At 40.9% G+C, this 26,779-nt stretch overlaps 2 protein-coding genes across 3 annotated transcripts; both read right to left on the bottom strand.

Moving 5' to 3' along the window:
* Positions 1 to 332: 332 nt before the first annotated feature.
* LOC112457052 (protein slowmo) lies at positions 333 to 24,574 on the bottom strand. Of its 2 annotated transcripts, XM_025019923.1 has the most exons (5): positions 24,248 to 24,570; positions 23,568 to 23,736; positions 17,908 to 17,994; positions 4,583 to 4,756; positions 333 to 4,213 (listed from the first exon to the last, which is right to left on the bottom strand). In XM_025019923.1, exons 1-5 carry the CDS (start codon positions 24,277 to 24,279, stop codon positions 4,151 to 4,153), a joined length of 525 nt encoding a protein of 174 aa, XP_024875691.1. In that variant the 5' UTR covers positions 24,280 to 24,570; the 3' UTR covers positions 333 to 4,150. The 2 variants fall into 2 exon arrangements, with proteins under 2 accessions (XP_024875691.1, XP_024875692.1); XM_025019924.1 differs by lacking the exon at positions 17,908 to 17,994 and having other exon boundaries at positions 24,248 to 24,574.
* Positions 24,575 to 24,667: 93 nt separating this feature from the next.
* On the bottom strand, positions 24,668 to 26,773 carry LOC112457051 (ATPase WRNIP1-like). The gene is made up of 3 exons (XM_025019922.1): positions 26,281 to 26,773; positions 25,376 to 26,213; positions 24,668 to 25,308 (listed from the first exon to the last, which is right to left on the bottom strand). Exons 1-3 carry the CDS (start codon positions 26,599 to 26,601, stop codon positions 25,091 to 25,093), a joined length of 1,377 nt encoding a protein of 458 aa, XP_024875690.1. The 5' UTR covers positions 26,602 to 26,773; the 3' UTR covers positions 24,668 to 25,090.
* Between the last annotated feature and the right edge of the window lie 6 nt (positions 26,774 to 26,779).

The following is a 26,779-nucleotide window of genomic DNA, read 5'->3' as shown; positions in this document are numbered from 1 at the left end:
TTACAGTGAATACCTATATGTGCTCGCCTAGCCGCGACGCGATATAACGTCAAGCCAATTTCGTGCGATCAACTTTGTCGAAACTATCTACCGCGTTGTGCCCGGGAAATACATTTACTACTTAAATTAAAGATCACTCGATCGTTCTTCGTGGCCGCTGTTCGCCGATGCCCGTCACGTTTAGCAATTATTTGTGATCGCGACACCGTTATCTTTGCAGTTTTACAGCGAGGGGACTTGAACGCTCGGAAAAATAGGGAATACAATTTTAAACAGTTGCATCGTGTTTCACAGAGTGATTTTACTGGCACCTAAAGTTCGCTCGATTATTGCGTACGTTTTTTTTTTTTTTAAACCTTGTGGCAGGCTTAAGCTTTTACTGCAAAGGCATAAATGTCGGAATGAAGTCTAACTGAAATTATTTCTTGATATTAAAAAGATTCGTGTATAATCTTGTTAGATATTCCAAGGGGCTTCCTTTTCTTTTCTCCCGTTCGCAGTATGCATTTCTCTTTGAGTTTTTGATAGGAAACAGGCAGCGAGGAACTAATATACAGAGGCAATTTTTACGATGTAATATCGCAGACGTTCTGTACGTCATAATAATGTTCCGCCTTGCCTGTAATACTTTAGAGAAGCATGGCACGATCTCTTTGAAGCTCGCAAAACTTTAAATCTTTAAACAGTGTACGCGAACTCATTAAAAGTTCTTTCTCAGAAAGGATAAAACGGGATGTATTGACGAAGTTGGTTTAGAAATACACTGAGTTTGTGAACATCGGCTGCCGGTTTGCGGCCAATTCTCTTTATCTACTGATGCAAGTAAAACAAGAGCTTGACAGGCATTGCGGGAAGATATAATCCGTAAAAAGAGGAAAATTTTCTACGTCAAAATTATAACCTTTTTCAAGTTGTCCCAAAAATATGACGATTGCATGTTTAAAAAAACCGAGATTTTGATAACAAATGCATTTTGACATATTTCCAAGATTTTCCACTAGTAAAATGCAATCTCTCCGCTAAAAGGAACTTTTCGAATTAAATATCAAAACGCATGTTATTGGCTACACGGGGGGGGATAAACTTTTTCCCTCTATCGACCCTAATTCTACAAACGGAAACGGTCGAGGCACACGGAAGTGAAGTCTTCGGAACTCTTAAAAACATCAGATGGAAATAAAAAAAGCCAGTCGTTAGAACTTTTCAGAGCGTACTTGACCGCCCCGGGTCGATGGTGTATGGACTCTCGCGGGCCGATCGAATTTATTATTTGGAACAAAATCGACGCCGCGCTTTTGCGGCCATCGGTGCCGAAGTGCGCGGCGCGGCGGAGCAAAGCGAGGAAAATAAGACGAGCGCTGAGACTGCGGCGGATAGCTTTTCACGAGGTCGTGAATCGGTAACGGTGAGGAGTATCTCCTTGACCGCTCGCTAGCTCTCAGAGAGTCGATCGTCCCCGAGAGCTTTTACGGGTTTTGACGAGAGCGCACCGTCACGATGTGTAAACCATGAGACCGTTCGACGATTCTTCGAATCTCATCCTCTCCCGGGAGCGACGGAATCGAAGGGGACGGGGATGGGATTCGACTGAAAGGCGAATCCTTTTTACGAGCTCGAATACATACGCCCGAAGGTCGAAGGAACGAGAGCGACGGCACTCGGGACCGCCCGAGATGCTCTACGCGCCGTTGCAGTCTCATTGCGGAGTCACGAGAATCCGAGGCAAGCATCCGAGACGCTTTCCGATTTTCCGAAAACCGCGCACGGAAGCGACTTCTGCCCCTACCGAGTATTGCCACTTCGCCCGTATCGTCTCTAATGTAAAGCATTGTAATCTAAATATGGATAAGGCGAGACGTGCGGGCTTTATCCGCGATACCGAGGTAAATATGTAATACGCGTATGTAACCAGGTTGCGCACGTTCGGTGTCACCGTCCCACCCAGAATCGCCGATGAGGTAGAAAATTCGAATCAAATTTGTAAAACATATGAAACGGAGAGAATGCATTTTCTTCTCGATCTTATTTCGTCTTAATTTGTGGAAATTTGCCGTTAATAATATCAGACAAGCAGTCGAAATCACAATGCAATCTGAAGCTACAGAGAAGCTAAAATATTTAGATAGGACCGCCATTGGACGAACCCCTGATTTAATACCTTTTCCACAGCACCACGTGGAGGACCTTGACACGTCGGTCAAGGTGATCCAATGCTCGCAATTATACTATCCGCAAAATATCTCAATGTCACTCTCTCTCTACTCCGGGCGTTCGCCCGTCCTAACTACCTTTCGAGGGCACTTGCGCCGAGCCGTAGAGTACTTCCACGTGTGTAGCACACAATATACGCGCGAGAAATCGATTCGCCATTGGAGGATCGGACTCGACATTCCCGACAATCTCTGACCGAGCGAATTGAAGTTTCGACCGAGTCATTATTGCTTTCGGCTGTCGCGCGAAGGACGATTTTCATCCTTCGACCGATCGAGCTACCAGGGCCGCGAGTGAACACGATCAGAGGCGAGGAGGCTAAAGTAGGACGGACAAATTTGACGCGCGACTCGTTTGGTGGTGGTATGTAAGAGATAATTGATGACGTTACGGTTCATTGCTGGTCTCTCTGTTACCCGACGCAGACAAATATTGACAGCTTCCGATCACAAAGCGGTGAGCTAGTATCCTTTGTACGCGTCCCACGCACCGCTGCTTGATGTCTGCTCGGTTTTCCTATCGAACCGCTGAACTCGTGGGTAAATCAACGTCCGCGCGCTCGACGTGCATGTCGACTTCCCTAAATTAAAGCATCCCGGCCCGCCCGTGTAAAGGCCGTGGTCCATACGTGAATTCATCCCCTTTTCCTGCCTTTTCGCTCGACTTTTTGATACAAAAAATACCACTTTCGTTCAGTGTTTCTTTTATGGCCAACAAAAGCCATAAAAGAAGCACTTTCATGTCTCGATTGGAATTTAAAAACAATCGGTGAATTTAGATCGACGGATCACATCGACCGAAAACATCCGGAAAACACGAAAAAAGACACGAAAAAAGATCGTGAAAGTTTACATGAGAAAAATCGGCATAGCTTGTAAATTTTCGATACGTTGACAAAGCGTCGACAAAGGGGAAACACCACGAAATTAATTAGTCGCGACAACGGTACAATTCTCGGATGCGGATACGCGTCAAAGGGATCGCGCAGTGATTTCGGAACGCGATGTAAGTTGCCTCCTCGCCGCGATCAAAGAGCTTTGGCTTCTCGCTGAGAAGGAATGAGAGTCCGGCAAACATAGTTCCGGAGAAACATAGTTTCGCGGAGGTCTGTGTCTACATTGTTCGTCTTCGGCCAGTCAATGGGACCGTTCCGTGTGTTGAGCTTGTAGTAGGTTTTGTAGGACGTGCAACTTACACCACCGAGCAAAAATAATTTGCGATAATAAATATAAAGGCATATAATAAATAAATAGTAGAAGGTGGAGAGTGTGGGAATGGAGTAAACGAAAAACAATTTGTGGATATTTTAAAGAAATTATGTCTAATACTAAAAAAAATTAAAAGATTTTTTTTTACGAATAAGTTAAATATAAATTGCATGTAATATTGACATCCGTTCGACAGAACATATGTATTTTTTTTAATTCTCTAAACTGTGGTGAAAGCCCACGTATTTAAATTGGCTAAGTGAAGTTCATGATACATACTCACATCGCGAGTCGGCACTGTGTCGACAAACATATGTGAGTACGGGTTGAAGCATTAGGAATTATTGCCATCCAATCGCTGTGTCAACCGTTGTACTTCTTCGTTTTAAATTAAACCTACATATTTTCATATTTCTATATCAGTCTCGCCCGTCCGTTCGACAGATCCTTGCAGGTCTGGACCCAAGTGTACGGTTGCGGAGGCAATCGCCCTTCAAAGGGAACGTTTTCGTTCCTGCAAACCGGTTAGTAACAAGTTTCGCAAAATTCAATTAGGCGATCTACATGGCCCGCGGCGAATCATCTGCTCGTTTCTGACGAAGCCCGGGACGTTAATGTTCTTCTGATCCGCGTAATCGTTCGATCTAGAAGTTGCCGCTCCCTATCGACGCCGGCGCTCGTGTTGTGCTGATAGCGGCAGTTTAGAAGTTTCGCGACGGCGGCCGGGCCTTTCAGGCAAACTCCTTCATCTCGGATTCGAGCTTGTTGATCACCCATTGCAACCCTTGTCGGCCCTTAAACGGAAAAAAAATATTACGTTTGCGAAAATGTTATTGCAGTCGATGTCGTTCGTAAACTTTTATAAAACGTGCAAATGCATCACCGTCTTATGAAACATTTTTTATGACAAAATCTTCGATACTATTCTGAATTGAAAAAAGTGACCATAGCAGGACAGAAATTTGCATCTCTCAAGAGAGAGTTTGTGCATCTTCCGGGTTTTTTTATTCGATCGTAAAAAACTTTCGTTTCTTGAACATAAGACACGTCGGAATTGTATAAAAATAATTTATATAACAACATTCGATTTTGTCAAATTTTTAGAAGATTGCGCATATGTATATATAATAAGCGAGATGTCAAAACAAGAGGAGATCACTTACTTTGCACGCATTGAAGGAGATTTTTGAAGCTAAGAGGTCCTCCATATAGTTGGTCAGTGGTACTCCCCGTACAGTGACCACCGCTTCCTGCGTGAGTAATGTCTTGGTGGGATCATCTGGATGGGGCGTATATCTGACAGCTTCGTCTACAGCGATATAGTTACCGAAGGTTAACTGCAAAAATCAAGAATAATTGATCTGATTAACGCGAATGTCATGAAACATTCTTACGCGTATTGGTCAAGTAAATACATATGAATTCCCTCATTTTTATTTGTTGAAGAAACATACTGCTGATTCGCATCGATTATTACGTGTATCATTGAGAGGTAATATATAGCTGTATAGATTTTCTTACTTTAATAAGACGCGTGACTTGCATTATTAAATCTGTCACACTGTAAGAGATATACATTGCCTACCACATTCACGCCGCCATATATCCGTATCATGAATTTCGGTCGCTCATATCGATCATTGTGTTCAACTCGCGGGGTTAGCAACCCTCGGGGTAGATGGGTAGTCGGAATTATCGAGATGGAACGTTACCACGAAAAGTAACGTAGACATCCTTGAATAATCAATGCCACCAAACAAGCAAATGAGTCGGCAGTGGCTCCCGTCACGCAGAAAAAAGCGTATTCAGCGCTTCCACTTCCGTGTCTTCCATTACGCTATATTTTTCCTCCCTTTTACATCGGCTACATTACTCGACGTGAATTTCTGGGCTATTTTTAGAATTATTAAACCTCTCTTCTCAAATAACCCGTATGCGACATTTATTTGAAGCGAATTGCCGAAATTGATTTTTCGATGTTCATTATAATACATAATTTAGTTGACAGGGCCGTGCCGATGAAATTATTTTTTAATTTTCTCGAATGTATAGCCCTCTTTCTGTTGTAAATATTATATGGTTATCTTGCTTATATGCACGAACATCGGAAATTCGAGTGTGTATTTATACCGCGCGATTCGAAGGCAATATTCGTGCAACGTTCCGCAATATCATGCTGCAGCGAATACTACCGAGTTCACGAAAGGATCGCGCCGATAATGCAACCCCAAATGATCGCGATATACAGAGTGCGATCTCACAATACGCCATAGCGCGTAATACGCGTTAGAAACCGAACATGCAGTTATGCGGAACCAATGTATATGCCGCGACTAATCGAATACGCGGAGGAGCGTGGAGTGTAACAAAACCGGAGAGTAGCGTTGGAAGACCATCTGAAATTCATTACAGTGCGCTAGTGCGTAAACATGCGACGCGAAAGCGGCAAACAGCACTCTGCGGGGCGATGTGCGGCGTGCTTTTGTTGCCAGCGCGGTATATACCGTCGGTACGACGAAGCGCCCGTTAGAGTGCTGCGTGCGTCGCGTTGTCATCGCGCGCGGATTTGTTTCCTGGCGCGAGAGAAACAATCACCCGCGCGCGCTGCTTGCGCGAACGATGGCGAAGGGTGGGTGGTAGCGCGAGAGGGCTGGAAACTAGCGCGGCAACTGGGCGCCTCGAGCCAGTTAGCCCGAGGCCTAAAGTTTAATCTGTGTCGCTGTCATAGAATTTGTACTAGCTGAAACGTATTTGCTGTTGGTATCGTATAGCTTTCACCGCTGTAAATTTGCGGTGGGGAAAATCGACCTCGGTTTCGATCTCTCGTATCTATAGTGCTGGCGTATCTTTAGGCGATATTCAATTCGAAAATCGCAGCCGCGGCGTTGATTGTTTACCATTTTTCACGCTACGACAATCCGGCCCCTATAAAGTCACATCTTGACACGGCCACACGGAAGGTGAAACATGCACGAGCAAGTTGCGCAAATAAAATCTCTCCTTCGATGTAGTTTTAATTAACAAAGTTTGAATCAACACTCTTCTACCTATCATGGGAAAATAAATATGTACGTTATGCATTAAATTGACGTAGTCAAAATCCTTAATTAAGATACGTAAAAAAAAATTATTATAATTTTTCCGTAGAGCAAAATGAGTACACGTTGCTCTAAAATTCTTAAGGGCCTCAACATTCACCTCTGCGCGCGGCCTCACGACACGCGGACAGCAGGGTCGGCGGAGATGCACGTCATTACGAGCTTCGGACGAGCACCATCCGTGGCATAGCGCGCCGTGGGGTGGAACAATTGAATCGCACGGGCGCAATACATTTCACGAGGAAATTAACGCCCGCGGCACATTGTGGGTCCGCGACTATCCCCAGATATAGAATGACGCGGTGTTGTACTCTATGGACTTCGCCATATTGGCAATCAGTGAAGCCGACTGTGTTACACCGCGGTCGACTCCGCCGTCCAACTTCGCTTCGCGGCACGACGGTTTCCAAAGCGCCGTGACCCACGGACATGAAGAAAGAAAGGAAAAATTAACATTACGCCCGCGAGCTGCTGCGTTTCACGGGGTTCACGCTCGGCAAGTCAGGGACAAAGACGTCGATTAAATCCGAGAGAAATGAAATTTCCGTTCGCCATATACTATATATAGCATATAGACGTTGCGTGTGTTCGCTACCGTTCATGTGCTACATCACTGTGAAATTCGCGGAATTATATCAACGACAGGAGTCGATCCTGAATGTCGGTGTAATCCTGAGTTTCATATCGCGTAATATTCGTAACGATCTTGCCATATTATTGCGATCTTACGATACGGAAGATTACACGGAGGAAATGGAGTAATGCTCTAGTTACAATATGCTAAGAGACTTTCTATATTTATGACATTGTACCATTTGATGAACATTAAAATACACAAAGATAAGACTGCAAAAGTAACCAGCGCAGTAACCAGCGCAGAAAAATGAAAAGGATATTAAATTTCGCTATTTAGTAATGTACCTCTCAAGAGTTTCCGAATATACTTTGAGTGTGCCATAATACAGGTCATGGAATACAAAGAAAGGCGAGGCTCGTAGCAATTGAAGAGCTGTTACTAAAGTACATAACTGGTTATCTAAATAAGATACTATTATTGCAGCTCTCGTTGCACCGCGCCACAACGGCGCAAGCTCGCCGATACGAAATACTCTAGTATTGTTGTTCCAGTATTGTGCTTTGTACTTAATTTTCTCTCGCGGAAAGGACATTACATTCGCGGGCACGTTCTATTATTTCTCCACTAATAACCATCCAATTTAAATATTTCGCTATATTTCAATATAATTATTTCAATAATTTAAATGAAACTGTATTCCTCGAAAGTCACATAATTAATCATCGCTCCCGCGAAAACAATACCCTTGTTACTCTCGAAAACAATACGTCTGTTACTCGAAATGCTCCTTCCAGCATCTAAAGCTGCGGAGGTATCGGCCTTGCTTTTTGGAAACTGTCTGATAATATCCAATAGCTTACCGCCGCACAAAGGATTTATGCACGAAAGAAGGATGAGTGTTTCAACGGCGAGAAAAAGATAAATGGAAAGAGGTGTAATTGACGAGACGAGAGATTCCATTGTCATGTCTGTGACGGGATGTAATCGCACTCTTGTTGAAGCGAATTTTTTAACCGCGGCGAGAAAAACGCTTCGCTTAATACCAGGTAGAATTACGACAATCCGGTATTATATCAAAGAGCAGTCGCTTCTCTCTTTTCTTCGGCTCCCGTTCCAATCCAGCCTCTTTCATCCGAATGGTAACTAACTGCACGAAACAGAAATCGCTTTAGCTTTTGATTTTCGAAATGTCCCAGCGAGTGACGTATGTAAATAGTTTTTTGCAGCGGATTGAAAATTGTAAGCCTTTAAGCGCGCATTTACATGCTATAGCTGCGAGATTTTTTCACGAATATAAACGGATAATAAAGTAACGGATGATTGAAATACATTGCAAATATGTTCTGTTCACCGATTCTGATTCGCATATTTTTTTTGTTTTACGAGGATTATCATTTTTCGTAAAAATTCCTGTGTCAGATGCTAATAACGGTCGTGCTTCTCCGCGCACGTGAAATCCGACAATCGCGTTTAATTCCTGGCGAACCTCCACGAAACAACCGTGTTTCTCAATGGTAATATAAATTCTTTTTCCGCGGTGAATATTCGACGTAGTTTACTCACAGTTCGCGCAGCGTTCTTCGAACAACAAACACGGCACAGTTTCTCTCATCGTCGAGTGCTATCAACGCCTTAGGGCCGTAAACTGAGTGCATGAGCGAAGAGAGAAGCGTTATAACGCCGCCGCAAAGGGGGGCGTAGAATGAACGGGATTTAATCGTATCAAGCGAACGATCGATCGTCCCGTCAGCTGCGAATCTGTCGTTGACGCCGAAAGTAATTAATTTCGGTCTCTTTTTTTCGGCGCGACCGCGAAGAACGGTGGTGCATTGTCGTGCTGGCGGCGGACGCGAACGACGTTACGCGATGCCGCGGGTGCATCGGCTAATTGAAAATTTTTCTCGTCAGTCGCGCGTCGAAACCGATGTTTGCCAATCGCTCGGCCTCTCTGTGCCAAAACCCCTCGTTTGCTTTCCATTTACCGGCGGGCGTTGCAACGCGGCCGCGCCCGATGACGCATCAGCCGATAGACGAGATATCTCGGACAATTTCTGAATAACTACCTCGAAAGCATCGTATCGATTTGCGGCAGCACTAGCAAAGTGAGCACTTCATACAGTATGTAATACACAATACCTTTCTTTCATAAACTGAATTATAACGATGCAGGAACGAGAACAGGAATAATCGTAAAATGAGTATAGAGATTCGATTTTCTCTTTAAAAATATATGGTATTAAAATACATTGCAATATCCACTCTGTACATCTTATGCATTCAAGAATATATTGTTGTCATTTTTAATAATGTATATAAAATAATATATGTAATATAGAGGAATAAACTAATCTTTTATATCACAAAAATTCATTAATGTATGCATAATGCACATATCCATTTTTTCGCGGTAAGCGTAGAAATGTTGACTTGAACTTTCCTAATTAAAATCTCGTCGAAAGAGAGGTTCCCCCTGATCGTTGGTAGGCATAGCATGCGTCCCCCTCTACTTCCCGATCAAATACTCATGATTCCGTTTCACCCTTTGGTATTAGCAACGGAGAATGGAAGACTGTAGAGAGTAGGGAGAGCCGAGCGGTGAAGTGGAAGCTCTCCTTCAGCATGCACTCGCGAGTAATTAGCATCGCCGCATAATTGAGAGGACTTTGCGGATTTGGCTGCACAGACTGCATTGTTCGGACCTCGGTGTGCTCGCAATTCGCAAACACCCATCCGATGCTTCGAGAGGGTTTCGCGGCCGGAAGCCTAAATCTGCTGGACGGCACACACAAACCCCGGATCCCCCCCCCCCCTATGCAGTTTGGACGTTTCCCCTGCGCGCGGTAATCGCCGATTTCAGCAGATTTCGGCGTTGCTGACAAATTGGTATTAGATCGCGTACAACCGAAAACTTCTAGCAACCTTGCTCTCACCCTCAAGCTAACGAATACAGACTTTATTCGCTTATTGTATTTTCTAAGAAGATGATTCTATTATAATTGCGCAAGGAAAGACTCATTTTAATGCGATTAAGAGCTTTTTGCATCTAACGTTCCAGTAACATTTTACCGAGAGTATCGCTCTAAAACCTCCAAATAAAATTAACCGAGCAAATGATTAAATGCATACAAATTCGCGAGACAAACGCGGTCGGCCATCCATCACTCGAAAGCGACGCCGCGCTTATAAAATCCCGCGGTGTCGCCCTGGCGATTCGGAAGAAAATTGGGGCCCATCGAATCCAGATGATTTAAACGCGCATCACCGAAGGGTTAATACGCATCGGTTCCCCGCCAGTCGCGAAGCGAGCTTTCCGGGAATCCCGCAAAAACAGAGACCCAGTAAATCAATCAAGCACGTCTGCGTGTAAGCAGGGATCGCAATACGTTGCCGAGCACGAAGGAAACCGGAACGATATTTTAGCGGCAACGACTCGTGTGTATTCTCCGCTAACGATCCCTCCGCCCGCGCCGCCTTCATCGCCGCACGAATTTCCGTGCGCGAGCGCGAAAACACTGAGACGGGACGAGATGAACGAAGGGAGAAGGGTTAACGCGATGGTGGCGAAGGGGATGCTCGACCGCTCGCCATCGAGGACGAGAATTAATAACGGACACGCGCATATCGGCTATGTATCCCCGGCCTCGTGCTCGCGGACTCCCCGCGGGTTTGGTTGATGGAGAACCCTCCGACCGACGCGGCGAGTGCGACAGGGACGAAAAGGGGCGACAGAGGATAGCAGGCGAGAGAGGGTGCCGCTAGACGCGCCCGGGCGACTGAATTATTGTACGTGCGGTCCTCTAAATCATAAAAACAACAAATTGCACGCGGCTCAACGCGCGCCATAGCGCCGCACGGGGGAGGCCACCACGTGTCTCGCACGCCTCTCGCGGTCACGTACACACATCCGTTAGGTATTTATATGGATGCGGAGCGGGCAGCGCCAGCACTTTTCAAATCAATTGAAATATGGAGTCGGCGGACGGGCAGGTGGGTGGTTTAATGAAAAATGATAACTACACTTTGCATCGTGGAATGAGCTCGCCGGTCTTGTACAGTCGCTGATCCCCTTTAACCCATTGTCCAATACGAGCTGTCGTCTCGCGGACGGGCCGCCGAAATGCGCAACCCTTTCCCACAATCCGCTTCTGGCTCGTTTGTCTTTGTTCCGCAGGACCTAATTGATGTACGCTGGGATACAACTTGTCTTCGCCGTATTATTAGACACTAACAGTTGCACTGTTTACTTTTACACGCGAACTGCAATCACGACGGTCTGTACTTTGATGCAACGAATACTGGTGCACTATCCACACTACATTCGTGACAAACTAATATTATATCTGATTAGATCAATTATAATTTGATTTCATTAGCAGCTTCTTACATGTAATGAGCTTAGGATACAATATTACTAACGTTTGCCGGTATTACTGTCTTCGTATGTTAAGCACGATATGTTAAGTCGCGTGGCGATTCAAGATGCCCCATCTGCGCGAGCCGTGCGAGAAAAGGATGAATGGGTTTAAACACGCGTGTATCCGCGATTAACGTTGTGCAAGCGGACATGTGCTACACGCAGTCGGCTTCCAGCGTCCGCCTGTTCGTTCTATAATCTGATAATATCCGGCCGGTAGCAACGGGAAAATATTTCATTGTTTTTACGCCGTCGCTAATATTCACTACGAAACAATGACACCCGCGAATTCCCGCGAGGCACCGAGAGAGACCCCGTATTGCTGAAAATTAACAATATTCAATTTTATAGCAGTGCAATATTTTGCGATAACTGGACAGCGCGGTATTTTCATTAGCGTGAAGTTTAAGCGGACCGGCGCGTAAAACATCTTGCTCGTAACTATCGTTAGTACGGTGTAACTCACTAAAAAAAATGTGTTTTTTTTTTTCGATGTTCTCGTAACAGTGTATCATCGCGATTTCATCACGCGGCACTGTACCGTAATCGAACCGCGAAAACGATGACTTTGATAAGCTCAGTTACAATAATAAAACAGGTTAATAATATCGCGATTTTTTTACCGTTTACTTAAACTTTTATTGCGATGCAATAATGTTTGTCTATAGGTATCAACTTAGGCATTAATGTAGAAGAATTACAAATTTCACTTAATTGAATTTCTTACGCAATTGGCTCGATATATCAATCAGTTTAGCCTAACAAGATTTGCTCCTCCACAACATGCAATAACTTCATAAGAAGCTAAATAATAACTATTTAAAAAATTGCATAAAGAAAAAGAAACAAATTCTAAGCTCATTTATTTACTAACCATCAAACGCCAATTTGTGCTACCGGTTATTATTGTATATTAAATAATAGCAAGTCGCATGAGTAATTTCAGGAGAAACATCGACGATTGTTACGGAAATCCATTGAAGTCGGTGCCCCAATTCAATTATCCCTAACAAGGGACCTGTCACAACTATCCGGAATCGATTTGATTCTCCTTGTGTTAATATGTTGTTAAACATAATTATATTGTTAAACACAAAAATCTAAGAGACACGTATTTTTTTATATGTGCCCGTTTGAGATTTAAGAAATGAAACAATCCTTCAAAAGTAATTAACGCTTATATTTAATTCTAAGCAATTATCGTTGAAACGGTAAGTTATAAAGAACCATAAAAAACAAAGTTTTAGCTAAAATATTTTTTTTTATTTATCGTTTCGACGATAAGTACTTAAAATCAAATATAAGCGTTACCTTTGAGAGGTTATTTCACCTCTTAAATCTCAAGATTTCTTTTTAACAACATATTTGAAGGAGATATTTGAATCAAATCGGTTTCGAGTAGTTATAACGTGTCCCTAAGATAAAAAGAGATAGATTCGTGACCATCTCAACAACCATGTGCGATTTATTTACGCGAATTAATAACCAATTGCGGACGTAATCTCCTAGAGATAATGGCGACTTGCGGAAATCGACGCGGAAATCCGTCAAATCCTTCCCCGTGCGTGCGCGCAGCCACTCAATTATTCCGGGACGTGATCGAGATCGTCTTAATATTCGCGTGTATCGAGTATAATCCTCGCGGACGATATCCAGGTATCCCATTATGTTCGGTCCTGTAACACGATGCACATGTACTGCGCGTGTACTTAGGATCAACGACACAACGGCGTATCACAGAGTAACGTATGCGTCAGATATGCGCAACGCTAGCTATCTGGTAAGGGGGTTGAATTGCTAAAAGATATATCCCTCCTCCCCGGCAGAGAAAGGATTCGATCGGGACTAGTTGTACTTCAACTGGCCTCGTCGGCTCATATCAAATCGCACATCATCTCTCGCGATCTCCTCGCACGACATATAACGTGCGTGTAACATGCGTGCACTCCTGTCTACATGACACGCGTTCGTACGCGTTAGGAAACACATCCCGTAAACTCGTCCCGAGAGGATTATTCGATTCCAATTTGAGTTCGTCTCTAATGTGACAAATACATCCTTGTAGATTATCATGATCAACAATCGCTAGATTGTTTAAGATATGACCGTAAGAGATCGTAAAACGTCTTAAAAAAGCGTGATAGAGAGAATAACTAACCATATGAATAACATGAATGTTATGATGTATGTTGTTATTCTGGTTCATGTTTGTCAAAATCAAGTGAATATCAGTTAATTAATATTTAATTAAATTTATCATCAAAAGAAATATCTCCAAGTTATTTTCCATTAATCGGTTAATTGGAAAAATCGCTTCTTATTTAACACAATGTATTAATAATAAATATACGTAATTACAATTTCCAATATAAATACAATGTTTTATGATTAGTAATTAATAATATATTCATACAGAAATTATATATTTATAAAATTTTATTTAAATTAAAAATTTTTTGAATAAAAAATGTTATTAATTTTGGTACGGTATGTGTGTGAACGCGTGCACATGCATACACACATAAATAAATAAATTTAAAATCATGTTTCAAGCTGTAATCTATAGAAAAATATACGGTGACAGGAAATAAATGGCGTGTACCACGCGCACGCCTGTGGTGTTCTAGTGTGATAAATTTGTAATACGATATCGTACAATGTAAATATCCCATGATACGTGTATCTCGTACTGAAACGCAACTGACGTTCCCAGGAAAGTTGTAGTAATGTTTATTTTAACGTGAATTTAACTCCTCAAAGCACGCGCGCTGTGTTGCACACAACAGAAATCCTGGAGACATGCTTGGAGAAATGAACACTACATTCCGAGGAATTCGGCCACAGCCTTAATTGCGGAGACGTTCCTCGTTGAAGAGGATAGCACGAATAAGAAAGATGACTCGCCCACGAGGAAGATGGAGTCGAAACGTAGTGTGAGAGACGGTCTCATTCGAGGGCATCAACTGCATACCGCTCGCAGCATTTCCCCGGTGACGCGACATGCGCGCCGGAATTTTCCTTAAATCACCTTCCTTCCCCACGTTTCGCAGTTGTTGGATACTTGGCATAATGTGTGCACGATAACGTATTTTGCCGTCTTACGCCCCGCAAACCCGTGGGATAGCCGTGCGTATATTATACGTGACGCATCGACGTGAATAAAGGTGGCAAGATTGCACCCGTAAAACGATCGATGAGCGGATAAAGGCGAATTTATTGCGGTGGCACGATGTCTGCGGTATTCACCTACGGATTCGAAACGGAATCGATCATGCGCGACTGCATCCCGCGTTGTATACGGCTTTCCGCATTAATACTTCAGATGCTCCGCGATTTGTCTTTGCCCGCCGTATATCGGCTTGCATGCGGTACAATAGCGGTACACTCTGTTTGCTGCTTTTATGCGATTTAATGTATCACCCTTTACATCCCGATGTGTGTAGAGAAATAACGCGGTCCGCCGTTCCACTTCGCTACATAAATATCAAAAAATAGCGAATCTATTTAGCCACTTTACGTAAATGATCGTTATCCATTTCTCTTCCATTTCTCTGTGTATGTACATACGACTGAATATAAACTTATAATTCATTGCACTCCTTCGTCAGTAGAGTGTCGATAAACATTATGAACAATGAATTGCCGTTAAAATATCACGCGTAGCTAATGGAATTGCTACATCGACCTTCGCAAGACGATTTACCATCGCTCGATCATCCCATTCAGTTATCCCATCAGCTATCCGCGCGAGTACATCGCTCAGCACCGATTACCCCTACTTGTAAAAGCATCCTCCTCTCCGTACGAATTAGCCAGAATCGGAGCATGTGAGTACGATCGTCGGCACATAATGTACTCGCGTGGATACATACGGAATCTCGATGGATAGAAAAGGTCGACGTAACAGCTCCTCCGTAGACGTGGAAAGGAGCGAGGTTTCTCCTCCTTTTGCTTTAAGCCACCTGCGGATCGTTCATCATACCAGTAATGCATCTACCACCCCGCGTTTCTCTTGGTGGTCTCTTTTCCGTCAACGAAGCGAGAGGGGATGATCTTCGACGCGAACGGGAGAGCCGCGACCAATGCCGCGCCCCCTCTCCTTTATCCTCCTCGGCTTGCCATATCCCACCGTTTCCCTGACATCCCACCTGATATACCCCGCGCCGAGAAGCTCTCCGAGCTATGCAACCCCCCGGTAATGCGCGCATCAATAACCTATCATATCCAACCTTCTGGATGCGGTGGTGGCGTGCATCAGCTCCCCGTCCCCCCCTTCGACACGTTCGCCCACGCCCCCCTCTCACGCTTTCAGACGCGTCGATCTCTTCGAGCTTGCAGCTAGATACTTTTCCTGAGGGTCTTTACTATGCATACTCCTTGGAACGGATGTTATGTAAATCGGGGCTCGAAAATCGTTTTCTGATAGCGGCTCGGAAAAAATCCGGCGATTTTGCGTCGACGCACTTTCATCCGGCAAAACGTGTTGCATGTACGAACCGCGTGAAGGTCGGCAACTTTTTTATTATAATCCGCATACTACACGAGAGAGTATTGAAAAATATTAAATTTTCAAATGACTTTTCCAGTCACGAACCCGACATGAAAGACTTTAACGCAATTTGACAAACTTGCCCGTTACAAAGCGAGCCGAGAATAACAATTCGCCTCTACCAACTTTTAACTATCTACACGATACGAAGAAAAGAAAGAGTAATGAGGAAAGTCGCCCTGATATGATCTATTTTATTTAAATATATTTTATATTATGTATGTATATTAATAAAATAGATCACAGAACGTTCTTTTAGGTTGGTATATATAGTTAACCGTATTAAACAAAAATTGTATTAACAACGAAAAACACAATAATATATATATTATTACGTTTTCCATTATATTAATACAATATCCAAATTTTTGTTTAATTAGGTTAACTACCTAAAAGAACGTTAGTCTAAAATATCTCATACATAATTTCCAGCAAGTTTTCCTTTTTAAAATTTAGAGAAAAAGCTGGAAAATACAATTTTACCGTCAATATATATGAGTGACATAATACATATCATAAAAGTCGTACGGTAAATTCAAATAACGACTCAATAGACGTGAAAACAATAAATCGGTGTAATAACTTTAAACTATTACACAACGAAGTCCATTTATTCATAACATTTGCATCATTTCACTAGCGAAATATGTAAAGAGAAACAACGTTGCGGGAAGAACGCTTTTATTACGCGCTAATGGAGCGACCGCTCGGCATTCTCTCTTTCTTTCCGGCGACACTCTATTAAAGTGCCATTTCGCAACAGAGACCGCGACGCATTCGCAATTTCGTTATGGTCGAAAAATCGCTCAAAAATGCTCACTTCGTTATCGCAGAAACGAGGAACCGTGCGCGATGCGATCGCCGATGCGTTTCGATACAACGCTTCCGTTGATAACCGACCGCCGAGTACGAGATGAATATTATTTCTGATGGTACGCGCATATACGGTAAAATTGCTTAATGTTGTCACTTACGCTCGCTAATCTCGAAATTTAAATTAAAAACTAGAAAAATATTGAAAATAAAAATAATCAATAATATTCAATTCCAGCAACAATAATTATGCATTTAAAATACAAGATTCTTGTATCCATCAGGTTCTCAATACTTTTTCGCACATGTTTCTCGTATGTAATAATACAACAGCCTGAATCAGATTATGAAATCGAACACTAATGCTGCCAAAAGTATAGTTTCAGCATATAATGCTGTTCCGCATTTAATTTAGGATCGCAATTGAATCCAAACGTCGCGACATATTCATATTAAATATACAATTACGAATAGATCTGTAAGGGAGGGAACCATAAAAGTTCTGTCTTCATTAAAAAATTCAATCAAAACCGTGTGAGCAACAGATTTATACAATTCTAATTAAGCGAGGTACGCACACTGCTGATGGATATTTCGGAACCGTGCTAGTCTACACATACCGGAACCGGAAATATGATCGGAGGTATTGGATTACGTTTAGAGATATCGTTTTTGCGGTCAGCGTGGAAATGGTCTCACATCACACAATGCCGTGCTTTTCGTGAGAGACATCAATAGTTTACGCGAAAGAAATTTTTCCGTTTAGGAATCGTTTTTCTAACATAAAATTATTAAAATATAAAATGTCGAAAACTATTTTCACATCAATTATATACGCTGAGAAACGTTTTAAAATGACAAATCAAACGCCATAACATATCGGCGATATTTATTTCGGATAATATACAGCTACTGCAGCTATTTCGTGATGCAAATAAATGTATCGTAAATTGCACGATGCATCACGCTTGTATACCACAGGAAGGGAAAGCACAACGGTTTCTCAGCCCATTTTCAAACAAAGAACAGATACTTACATTATGCGTCCTGAGGATCATTTGTCTATTCACAGGATCGACCTCGCTGCGCTCGCTGGCGTAACACAAGTTCGCGTAGCCGATTAACTGCAAAAATAAAAAAGAAAACGTGCGATCGCATAATAAGCTTCGGCAGCAACGTAAAAGTCTTGTCCGTGAGTAAAAAGAAATCCGAATCATTTAAATGTAGTTCCGGCGAGAATTGGCTGGCAAACTGCTAAAAACCGATTCGGCCACCGATAAAAATCTCGGAAGTGCTATAGACAAGCACTTCCGGTTTCAAACTTTCCGCGCTGAATTCAACGATAAAGCCTTCTAAACTTCAATGGCATGTTTCAGTCTTCGAGAGCTGCTACTTCGACTCGATTTCACGACTTTTCATGGCGTGCTCAGCGGAGCGAAAAAAGAAATGCGATAAAATTGTGGTAATTCGTCGAATTATTTATCACGCTGTAATATGATAGATTAAATAATATTAGCTTAGAATTAATGTATGACAATTTTGCATATAGCATTGTTTTCAATAACGTGTCAGCCTACATAATCCAATAATCTATCAAGTGCAAACATCCCTCATTATAATGTATAAATCATAATTATTTAATTATTTCGCTGGCTGTTATTGATACATTACAGATATGCATTAATAAGATATCATTTTCAGATATTACAGTAGCGTTCACGCTCAATATCAGAAAGTCTAACAAGGGACCTTTATGGAAACACACTATGTACTCGTATCAGCATGTTATACGTACACAAGGCAAATTAAACAAACAAAGCAACATTTACACGAATAGCGTTGGACTCTATAGAAAGCGATAAGCGATTATTAATTGATTCTACGTCAGAAGGCGTGCGCGGTAATTAATTCAACCACCTATAGCGAACGGTTGCATTATTCTGCTCTCACAGCTACACGAGAAGCATAACAAATACCCTAAATTTATGATACCGTTTATTTAATCGCTGTAAAAAAACATATCTAAGTTCTCGATCTCGATAAAGCTGCAAGCCTATAAAAAATAATCAATCATAACTGACACTTTTTCATGGAAAGACACTGAGCCGAAAGGGATTAATCATAAAATGTTGTCAAATAAAAATAAGAGTCATCCTAGTGACAAACGATCGATCAACCCAATTTTATCTCGTATCGAAATTTTTTTTTACGCACATTGGGCAGCACAGTTTAACGCATCGCCAGCCACTCTTGTGCATCTACCGGCAATCATTAGAAATGATCAGTGGCGAGAAATATGTATTCGAAAGCGTAAACATACTGACAATCTAAACTGTGTGAATCGCTTGTTTTGACCGAGAAGAAAATGGAACGCCGTAAGTTTCCGTGGCGGCGCGATATTAATAACAAATTAGCATGAGTAATTAGGTAATTAGAAAGGCGCTAATTAAACTAGCACGCTAAGTACACTTTAATTATTGTTCCTCGCCGATTAATTATGCATATTCTAATTAGTCGCTCGAATAAACCGGCCTGCTTATACGAACCCTCTGCCGCCAATTCGAGCGTTTCGCGCGAACGAGCGCGATAAGTGAACTTTTCTCGCGTACTTTTTTTTCCGGAGCGCGTTGTCGAGTGCATCCGCTAATTACTCGGATAGCGCGATGGTGGGTGCAGCATCGGGGGGCGTAACGTTGAAAATGGTGTCGATGAAAGTGTCCGCGGTCCGAAATGGTCCTTCGCACTTTTTTAATCGTTAAATATAATTTCAAGCGTGTCTAAATACTAAAGATTTCTATGCAGTTATTATATACGAAATATCCGACAAATCAATACAACCTATATATTCGATCCCATTTGTTCGATACATAAATATTTGTGCTAAATTAAACTTTTAAACATCTTGATCGGAATATTGGTGTGCTAGAGAGAGTGCTCTTTTTCTAATTTTTTAAATTTAAATTGTATTAGCTTTTTTATATTGTTCAAAAAGTCGACAGCTTTTTCCTACTAATTCTTGTTATCGTTTTTGCGATCTAATTATTTAACAGACACATATTATTTATAGAGAATAACGTTAAGATAAAAAGAGTATATAAAGATAAAGTCCGTCATCGATTTCATCAATCATTTCGATAGTTTAAACGATAGACTTTTAGATCTCTTCGTAAAATAAATCTCTCGTGCAAATTCTTATCGTCGGTCATCCACTGGACGATTTCTTTATCTCTATCGTTTCTCCAACATCTTGCGTACGATACATGAGTCGAGCCATTTAAACGAACGGTTGCACAACGAAACGGCCCGGCGAAATGGCCGAGCTTATAGAAAATCTGACGAGAGGAAGCGATTCGCCGGGCCGAAAGGGATTCGACGCCCCGGAATCTCCAGTATTCCGGCGAAGGCACTGTGGGATAGCGAAGGATTGGGAATCCGAGGGAGCTGCCTGAGGAGTATTCCAGAAGGCGGGCGCGCGTCTAGCTGGACGATTGCCAAACGGCGTAACATTGAGCGTGCTCATTATGAAAGTTGATGCCAGTGCGGATGTTGTTTTGCAATTCCCTGGGTCTCCGGCACCTTCTTTTTGCGCACGTTTGTTGAAAGTTTCGAATTTCCGGGTCGCCGCGACGCGCCGGCGGAGATTGCTAGACTAGGGTGAATGGCGCGAGGTTTTTATCGACACGCCACGGGCGATACCAGAAAGAGGTGAATGATTCTGTTAGGTTGCTTCATGGATTGATTTCTTGTCGCCCGTCGGAGATCAGCGCAACGTCAATTTTACTGTGCGAACAACCGTGAAAAAGCTGCGCCAACCGATAAAGTTACGCACCAAGTGCAATATTACTCAATTTTTTTCTTACGAATAACAGAAATAAGAAATCTGTAAATGTAATCAATATCGTTCCTCTAAAAAATTATTATGCAACATTAATACATTTATCCTATTAATAGATATATAAAAGAAAAAGTAAGATAATAGGAATTTGTTTTCCAAAAAATAACGTCTAAAAGCTGTAAAAAAAATAAATTTATCGAGTACATTCGGTACATTACTATAATCAAGAGACACGGTAGTGGTCTCGTGCCAAGTAAGAATTAACCAGAGGCCAAGTTACATAATTTGAAGGAAAGTAAAACTCGTTAAGGTAAATTCGGTTGAGATGGCCATATAGAGGAAAGATGGCCAACCCGCATGTTCTCTCAATCTAGCTCGCCATGAAACATTGAATGAACATGGGTTGGCCATCTTACCCAAGTTTACCCTATAAATTTCTAAACATTTACACTTCTGCTCTTAACTCTTAAAATACTGCTCTTCACGCAAGATTTCACCGAGAAGTCAAGCGTCAACTAGCATGCTGGTTGCGTAATCATGTCGTAACATCTGCTGCTGCGTCCGAAGTTCACTTTCTCACTAAATTATCAAGAAATTTCAAGATATAAATAGGCTGTTCCAAATTGAAATTAAAGCTAATGCTAGACATTCTAAAAATATACAAGATATTAATATTAAATATCGCACTGTCTGAAGCTTATTTCAATTCAAGAAAACGCGCAGAAATAATTTCAAAATTAATGTTTTCTAAAGGTGCGAGCATCATTTCGTTCTTGTTTAACATTTGACAAACAACGAGGATGAAATGATTCCACGAGCGTTGCGAGCGTTAAGTGGAACGCACCCTAAGATTCTGCAGCTATTCAAATAAGAGAATTAAAAGTTAAGAAGTAATATGTCAATGTATATATATGTTAAAAAATATATTGATTTGACAATTGAACATATTTGTACAAAAGACCAATTGGTGAAGTTTATAAATATCTATTTTAAGTTATGTTTCTTCTTTATCAAGTATGTAGCAATAGTAACGTAACTTCGCGCGCGAAGAAGTTTGAAAAATAAATTGTAAAGGTCTTTGAGTAATCGGAGCGAGACGATAACTTATTCAAGAGTTACTGGCGGACGACCCGAGTCGCGAAGGTCTCCGAGAAGGTCATTCCGATAAATTCGTACGTAAATGAAATGGTTTTATCCATCCGCCGCGAGAGTGCGCCGAAAAAAATCAATGAACCAAGCTGTAGATAAGTTCCACAGAAATGACTGATCTGCATCATTGTAACTTAGCGAACTCACCCGAGCAATCACATATACATATCGTGCAGACCCATACATACGTTTTCATGAATTTTCATTCAATCTTATAAATACTTGAGAAAAAGTAGAGTCATGGTGCAGTTCAATCAAAGAAGAATAAGAATTAATAAGAACAAAACTCATATGTATATGTATATGTTTGATATATTATAAAAGAACAGCGAAAGCTAAAGTTTATTTTTACACTTTATTACATTAAGTAGAAAAAGCTGTCGATAAGTTCGCGCAGAGTTACCATCAGTCCGGTCTACGCGTCTCAACCAGTAAAGTCGATTTAAATTGAACCGATTGAACGACGACCTTGCGGCAGGTTGATGATACCCGCGTGATTACGTACTGTAGAACACGATGGAATGTTCTTTACAATAGCATTATGCGGCTGGTACATAGAGTACTTTTCCGTCATAAACAGGAAAAGTCTACCAAGTAGTATAATCTCTCTTGTTAACTGTCAATTAGCGTGGTTAAGTCCGAGTAATTACTAATTACTGAACGAATTACGAAACGAATTACGATACAAAAATTATTCTTAATAGTATTTGCTGATTTCGAGTTTTAAATATATCTACATCGATAAGGCACGTAAAATATAAATTAAGACTTATTAAGGTCCCGAGCTCGCGATTAACCCCATTAGAAATTCGATCCGCTTTTATTGGTACATATAATTATTATAAATATTTAAGGTACTTCTAAATGAGTTACTAATTGTAAGAAAATAGTAGCCTCTCGATCATTCGCTCGAGATATAATCGTGTTTTCTGAAGTCGAAACTATCTAATCTTCAAATTAAAGAATCTAGGTCGGGATTTAAAAGACATAATCTTGTACGATAATCGCTTTACCAGATACTATAGCATATTCTACATTCTAACTTTCTATATTAGTCTTCGGTGCCTATATAGAAGACCATATGCTCTGGCCGTGAGGCAAACTCATTCAAGTGATATCCTTAAAAACTATGCACAAGACTAGAGCTACATATATCATATATCAATGTCGATAAGAATAGATAGTGTTTCATAAAAGACACGTGATAGCTACGTATAACGTATAACAACTGGTGACATCATGTTCGCGTCAGCGTTGTCACGGTCGATAATACTAATTTGGAATGTATCGAAATAATTAGCTAGTTAACTGTTATAGTAACTAATTAACTAGTTTAGAATATGACAATGGTATCGAAAAATGGATCTTCAAATATTATACAACAAAAATATTTCTTATAATTTCATATAAAAAATGTTTTTTATTATATCTAATATTTAAAGATACATTCTATATTTTCTATATTTTATTACATAAATATCATATATATATATATATATATATATGTTATATATAAAAATTGTATATAAAAAAAATAATCTAACTGTATAATTTATTCAAGTATTATTTGCAAGGTATCAAAAAATTGGCACATTTACAATTCTGATATACCGATCAGAGGTTAGAGTCAGAGGTAAGGTTAGAGCTAGGTATGCTGAAGCGATATCGAACGCGCGCCAATGTGGTAGCACGTGGGAAAGTTAGAAGGCTTACCGCTTGCGTCCATTTAGGAAAGCCCCATTGGGTAGAAACGACGAGTCTGTGAGTGTGGAGAACACCGTTGACTACTTCTCTGTCGATGACGTCCGCTCCAATAACCGAAGGCACCATAGGATTCGGATACTTTCTCCATGCAGCCTGCGCTACCGTCTCCCAAGGATGACTGCAAATAAATTTATTGCCCCTGTTATCGTTCAATGAAGAATCAATGCAATTCTTAAAAATGATTCAGTCAATGAAATTATCCTCGAGGAGAAAACGAAAAGAGAAAATTTTATTTACGAAAATTAGGTTAAGTCAAGCTAGATGAAATAGAAATAGATGGACCCTGTTTTAACCCTTTCCCTTTCACGCTTGTAAAATACAAAATGTTCCGTAGATTTTTGGAAATCAATTCAAAAGGATAAATGAGTACTTTGAGAGTTTTGCATCTTGGACATAACCCACATTACATTACTCGTTCAACTATCAATAGGAAATTTGTCCGTTTTTAGAGATGGAACAAGTGTAACGAGGTTATGTAACAAGGGCACACAGCGTAACTGCATTACGGTCCTTAGACGAGACAAACTCCAACATTCGGGATGTCTGACGAATTGTACGAAAGCAATTACGTCAAGTAGCGGAGCACAATAGATAACGAGTATCCGTTTAAATGCACGTTTCGTACTCACTCGAAGGTATGCTCTGACGTCCAGATTTTCATAGCGTTTTACGGATAGGGCGAGCAACACTGCATGTAGGATGGGCACCGCAATTTAACGTGTGACACGTGAGCGGAATAGGCTGACGCGATGTCGGGCGTCTTGTGCGTCAGGCCGTCTTCGAAGGTGTGTGATGTAAGTAGAAGTGATCGCTACATATCACACACGACTACAGTGACAGTTCCAAGTTCCACAGTGTGCATTATATATTTGCCTGACAAAAGGAGCGTCAGCCAATGGTCGGTGGTTTACATGTAGTACCTAACATCATTGGTCAGTTGCACCAGCGGCGCGCTAATATCAAACCTGTATCCACGACATCGCATTGTAAATTGTAACATGCCGAGAGGGATTACAAAGGTTCGCAAATAGGTGAGTGCGAATTGATAATTGATAGTTAAATAATTTATTAAATATTAATAATTGATAGAATAACAAATAATGAATGTATCGATTAAGCATGCTCAGCCTGACAATTGCAATCACTCAATCTCAGGTTAGAATAGGGATTGATAATAATTTTGGCTTAATTTGCTGAAATGTTGGAGGTTGATGGTTTCTTTAACCAACTAGATATAAATGTGTAATAAAAGGGCGTACAAAATATAAGTCTTAATTATTTACAAGCTCTGCTTTTCTTGAAAAATATCGGTACACTGCGGTTCTATAAATAAACAGATTCCACATTTTCTTGGTTTGTTAAATTACCAATATTTACAAGACAAGGATTTGTTATAAAAATTTATTATTACAAAAACGATAAATTAGTAATGATTACGCAAAGAACAAAGTATAAATTTTATCGAATCTACTCTATATAGCTTTGTCTGCTGAGTTATGTCTCATATGTAATGGCACGGCAGGTTGAGGACCTTTACATTCCAAAATCATTTTCTCAGCTGCTTTTAATGCATTGTATATCGATCGAGACTTCGGTGCTTTCGCTAAGTAAACCGTGCATTGTCCCAAAAGCACGTCACACTCTGGCATACCAATCATTTGACAGCCATGCATTGTATGAACAGCTACACCTGAATTTTTAAAACACACTTTATATAGTTACATATACACTACGAAAAATAAATTTCGTTTCTTTACCTAAAGCGTCTGGATCCGCTAGACCAATGTCTTCACTAGATATTCTAACCAGCCGTCTCGCAATGTTTACCGGATCTTCCTTAGCTGCCATAATTCTAGCCATCCAGTACAGAGAAGCACTTGCCTTACCAGCTCTTATTGATTTATGAAGCGCCGAATACATGTGATGGCTCTGATTGGTTTCTTTTTCAGAAAGCACATGCGTTTTTATTAAACCTTCCTTAATATCTTTCAGAGTTATTGTTACATTATTATTGTATGATGCTTTTGATCCACCTGCCTGCTTTGCAAGCGTTGCTAATTCTAAAGCATTCAGAGCTACACGTGCATCGCCATCGCATGCTTCTGCTAGCCACTGTACCGTATTATTATCAACATGAAATTTGTGTTTTGTATTGGAGTGAAATTTAATCTGTTTTCTGCTGTTTTTCAGTTCTTTTTCTTGTGCATCGAGCGTGCCACCATTTATGCACTCTATTGCCTTATAAAGAATCTCTGTTACATTGCGTTCCGTTAATTTATTGAACACAAATACGCGACAGCGACTTAACAGAGCTGGATTTAAACTGTAAGACGGATTTTCGGTGGTACACCCAATTAAAGTGAACGTTCCTGCCTCTACGTGTGGCAGGAATATATCTTGCTGAAGCTTATTGAAACAATGAATTTCATCCATGAAGACAATGGTCTTGCATCCGAATTTTGATTTGTTCTTCGCTGCAGTAACAGCTTCCCTTATGCTTTTTACACCGGAATTGGCTGCAGATAGATTCACAATGTGCACGTTGTTACTCGTTAATTCTCTGCTTAAACATGCTATTATATTCGTCAAGGATGTCTGAAACATAAATTGTAGATGGTTATTACAAGGCAGCTGTAAAAATGAAGAGTAAAACTAGCTTTACCTTTCCACATCCAGGTGGACCCCAGAATATCATGCTAGAAATCTCTCCTTTTTCCAATAAGTAGCTCAAAACAGTGTCTGGGCCAATAATTTGTTTCTGTCCCACATAAGCCGCAATACTCGTTGGCTTCATCTTTTCGACAAGTGAAACACGTTTCGATGCCTCTGAGGATTGTACTTTGGAACGTTTTGTAAAATTATGTTTAGACATGCTGTTGATACTGTTCCGCGTTTCATTAATATGTACTTTAAATTTTTTCACTTGATTATTCGTGACAAAATCCTCATCAAAAGGAAATGATCTCTTAGTTTTCACTTCCATGTAACTCTGTTTTTTTTTGGTTATGTCATTCTCTGTTTATGTACCAAATATATATATTTGTTTAAATATTTGAACAAACAGCAGGTAACGATAGGTACGCTAATATTAATAAATAAAAAATATTATGCGTATTATTTTTTCAATACAGCGATATCATCATGTGTCGTTTTTTAACATA

Source organism: Temnothorax curvispinosus, unplaced genomic scaffold, assembly GCF_003070985.1.
Source record: "Temnothorax curvispinosus isolate PA1 unplaced genomic scaffold, ASM307098v1 QBEX01007450.1, whole genome shotgun sequence".
Taxonomy (NCBI): domain Eukaryota; kingdom Metazoa; phylum Arthropoda; class Insecta; order Hymenoptera; family Formicidae; genus Temnothorax; species Temnothorax curvispinosus.
Note: the sequence above shows the minus strand (reverse complement) of the source record. Positions and strands in the feature narration are given on the sequence as shown.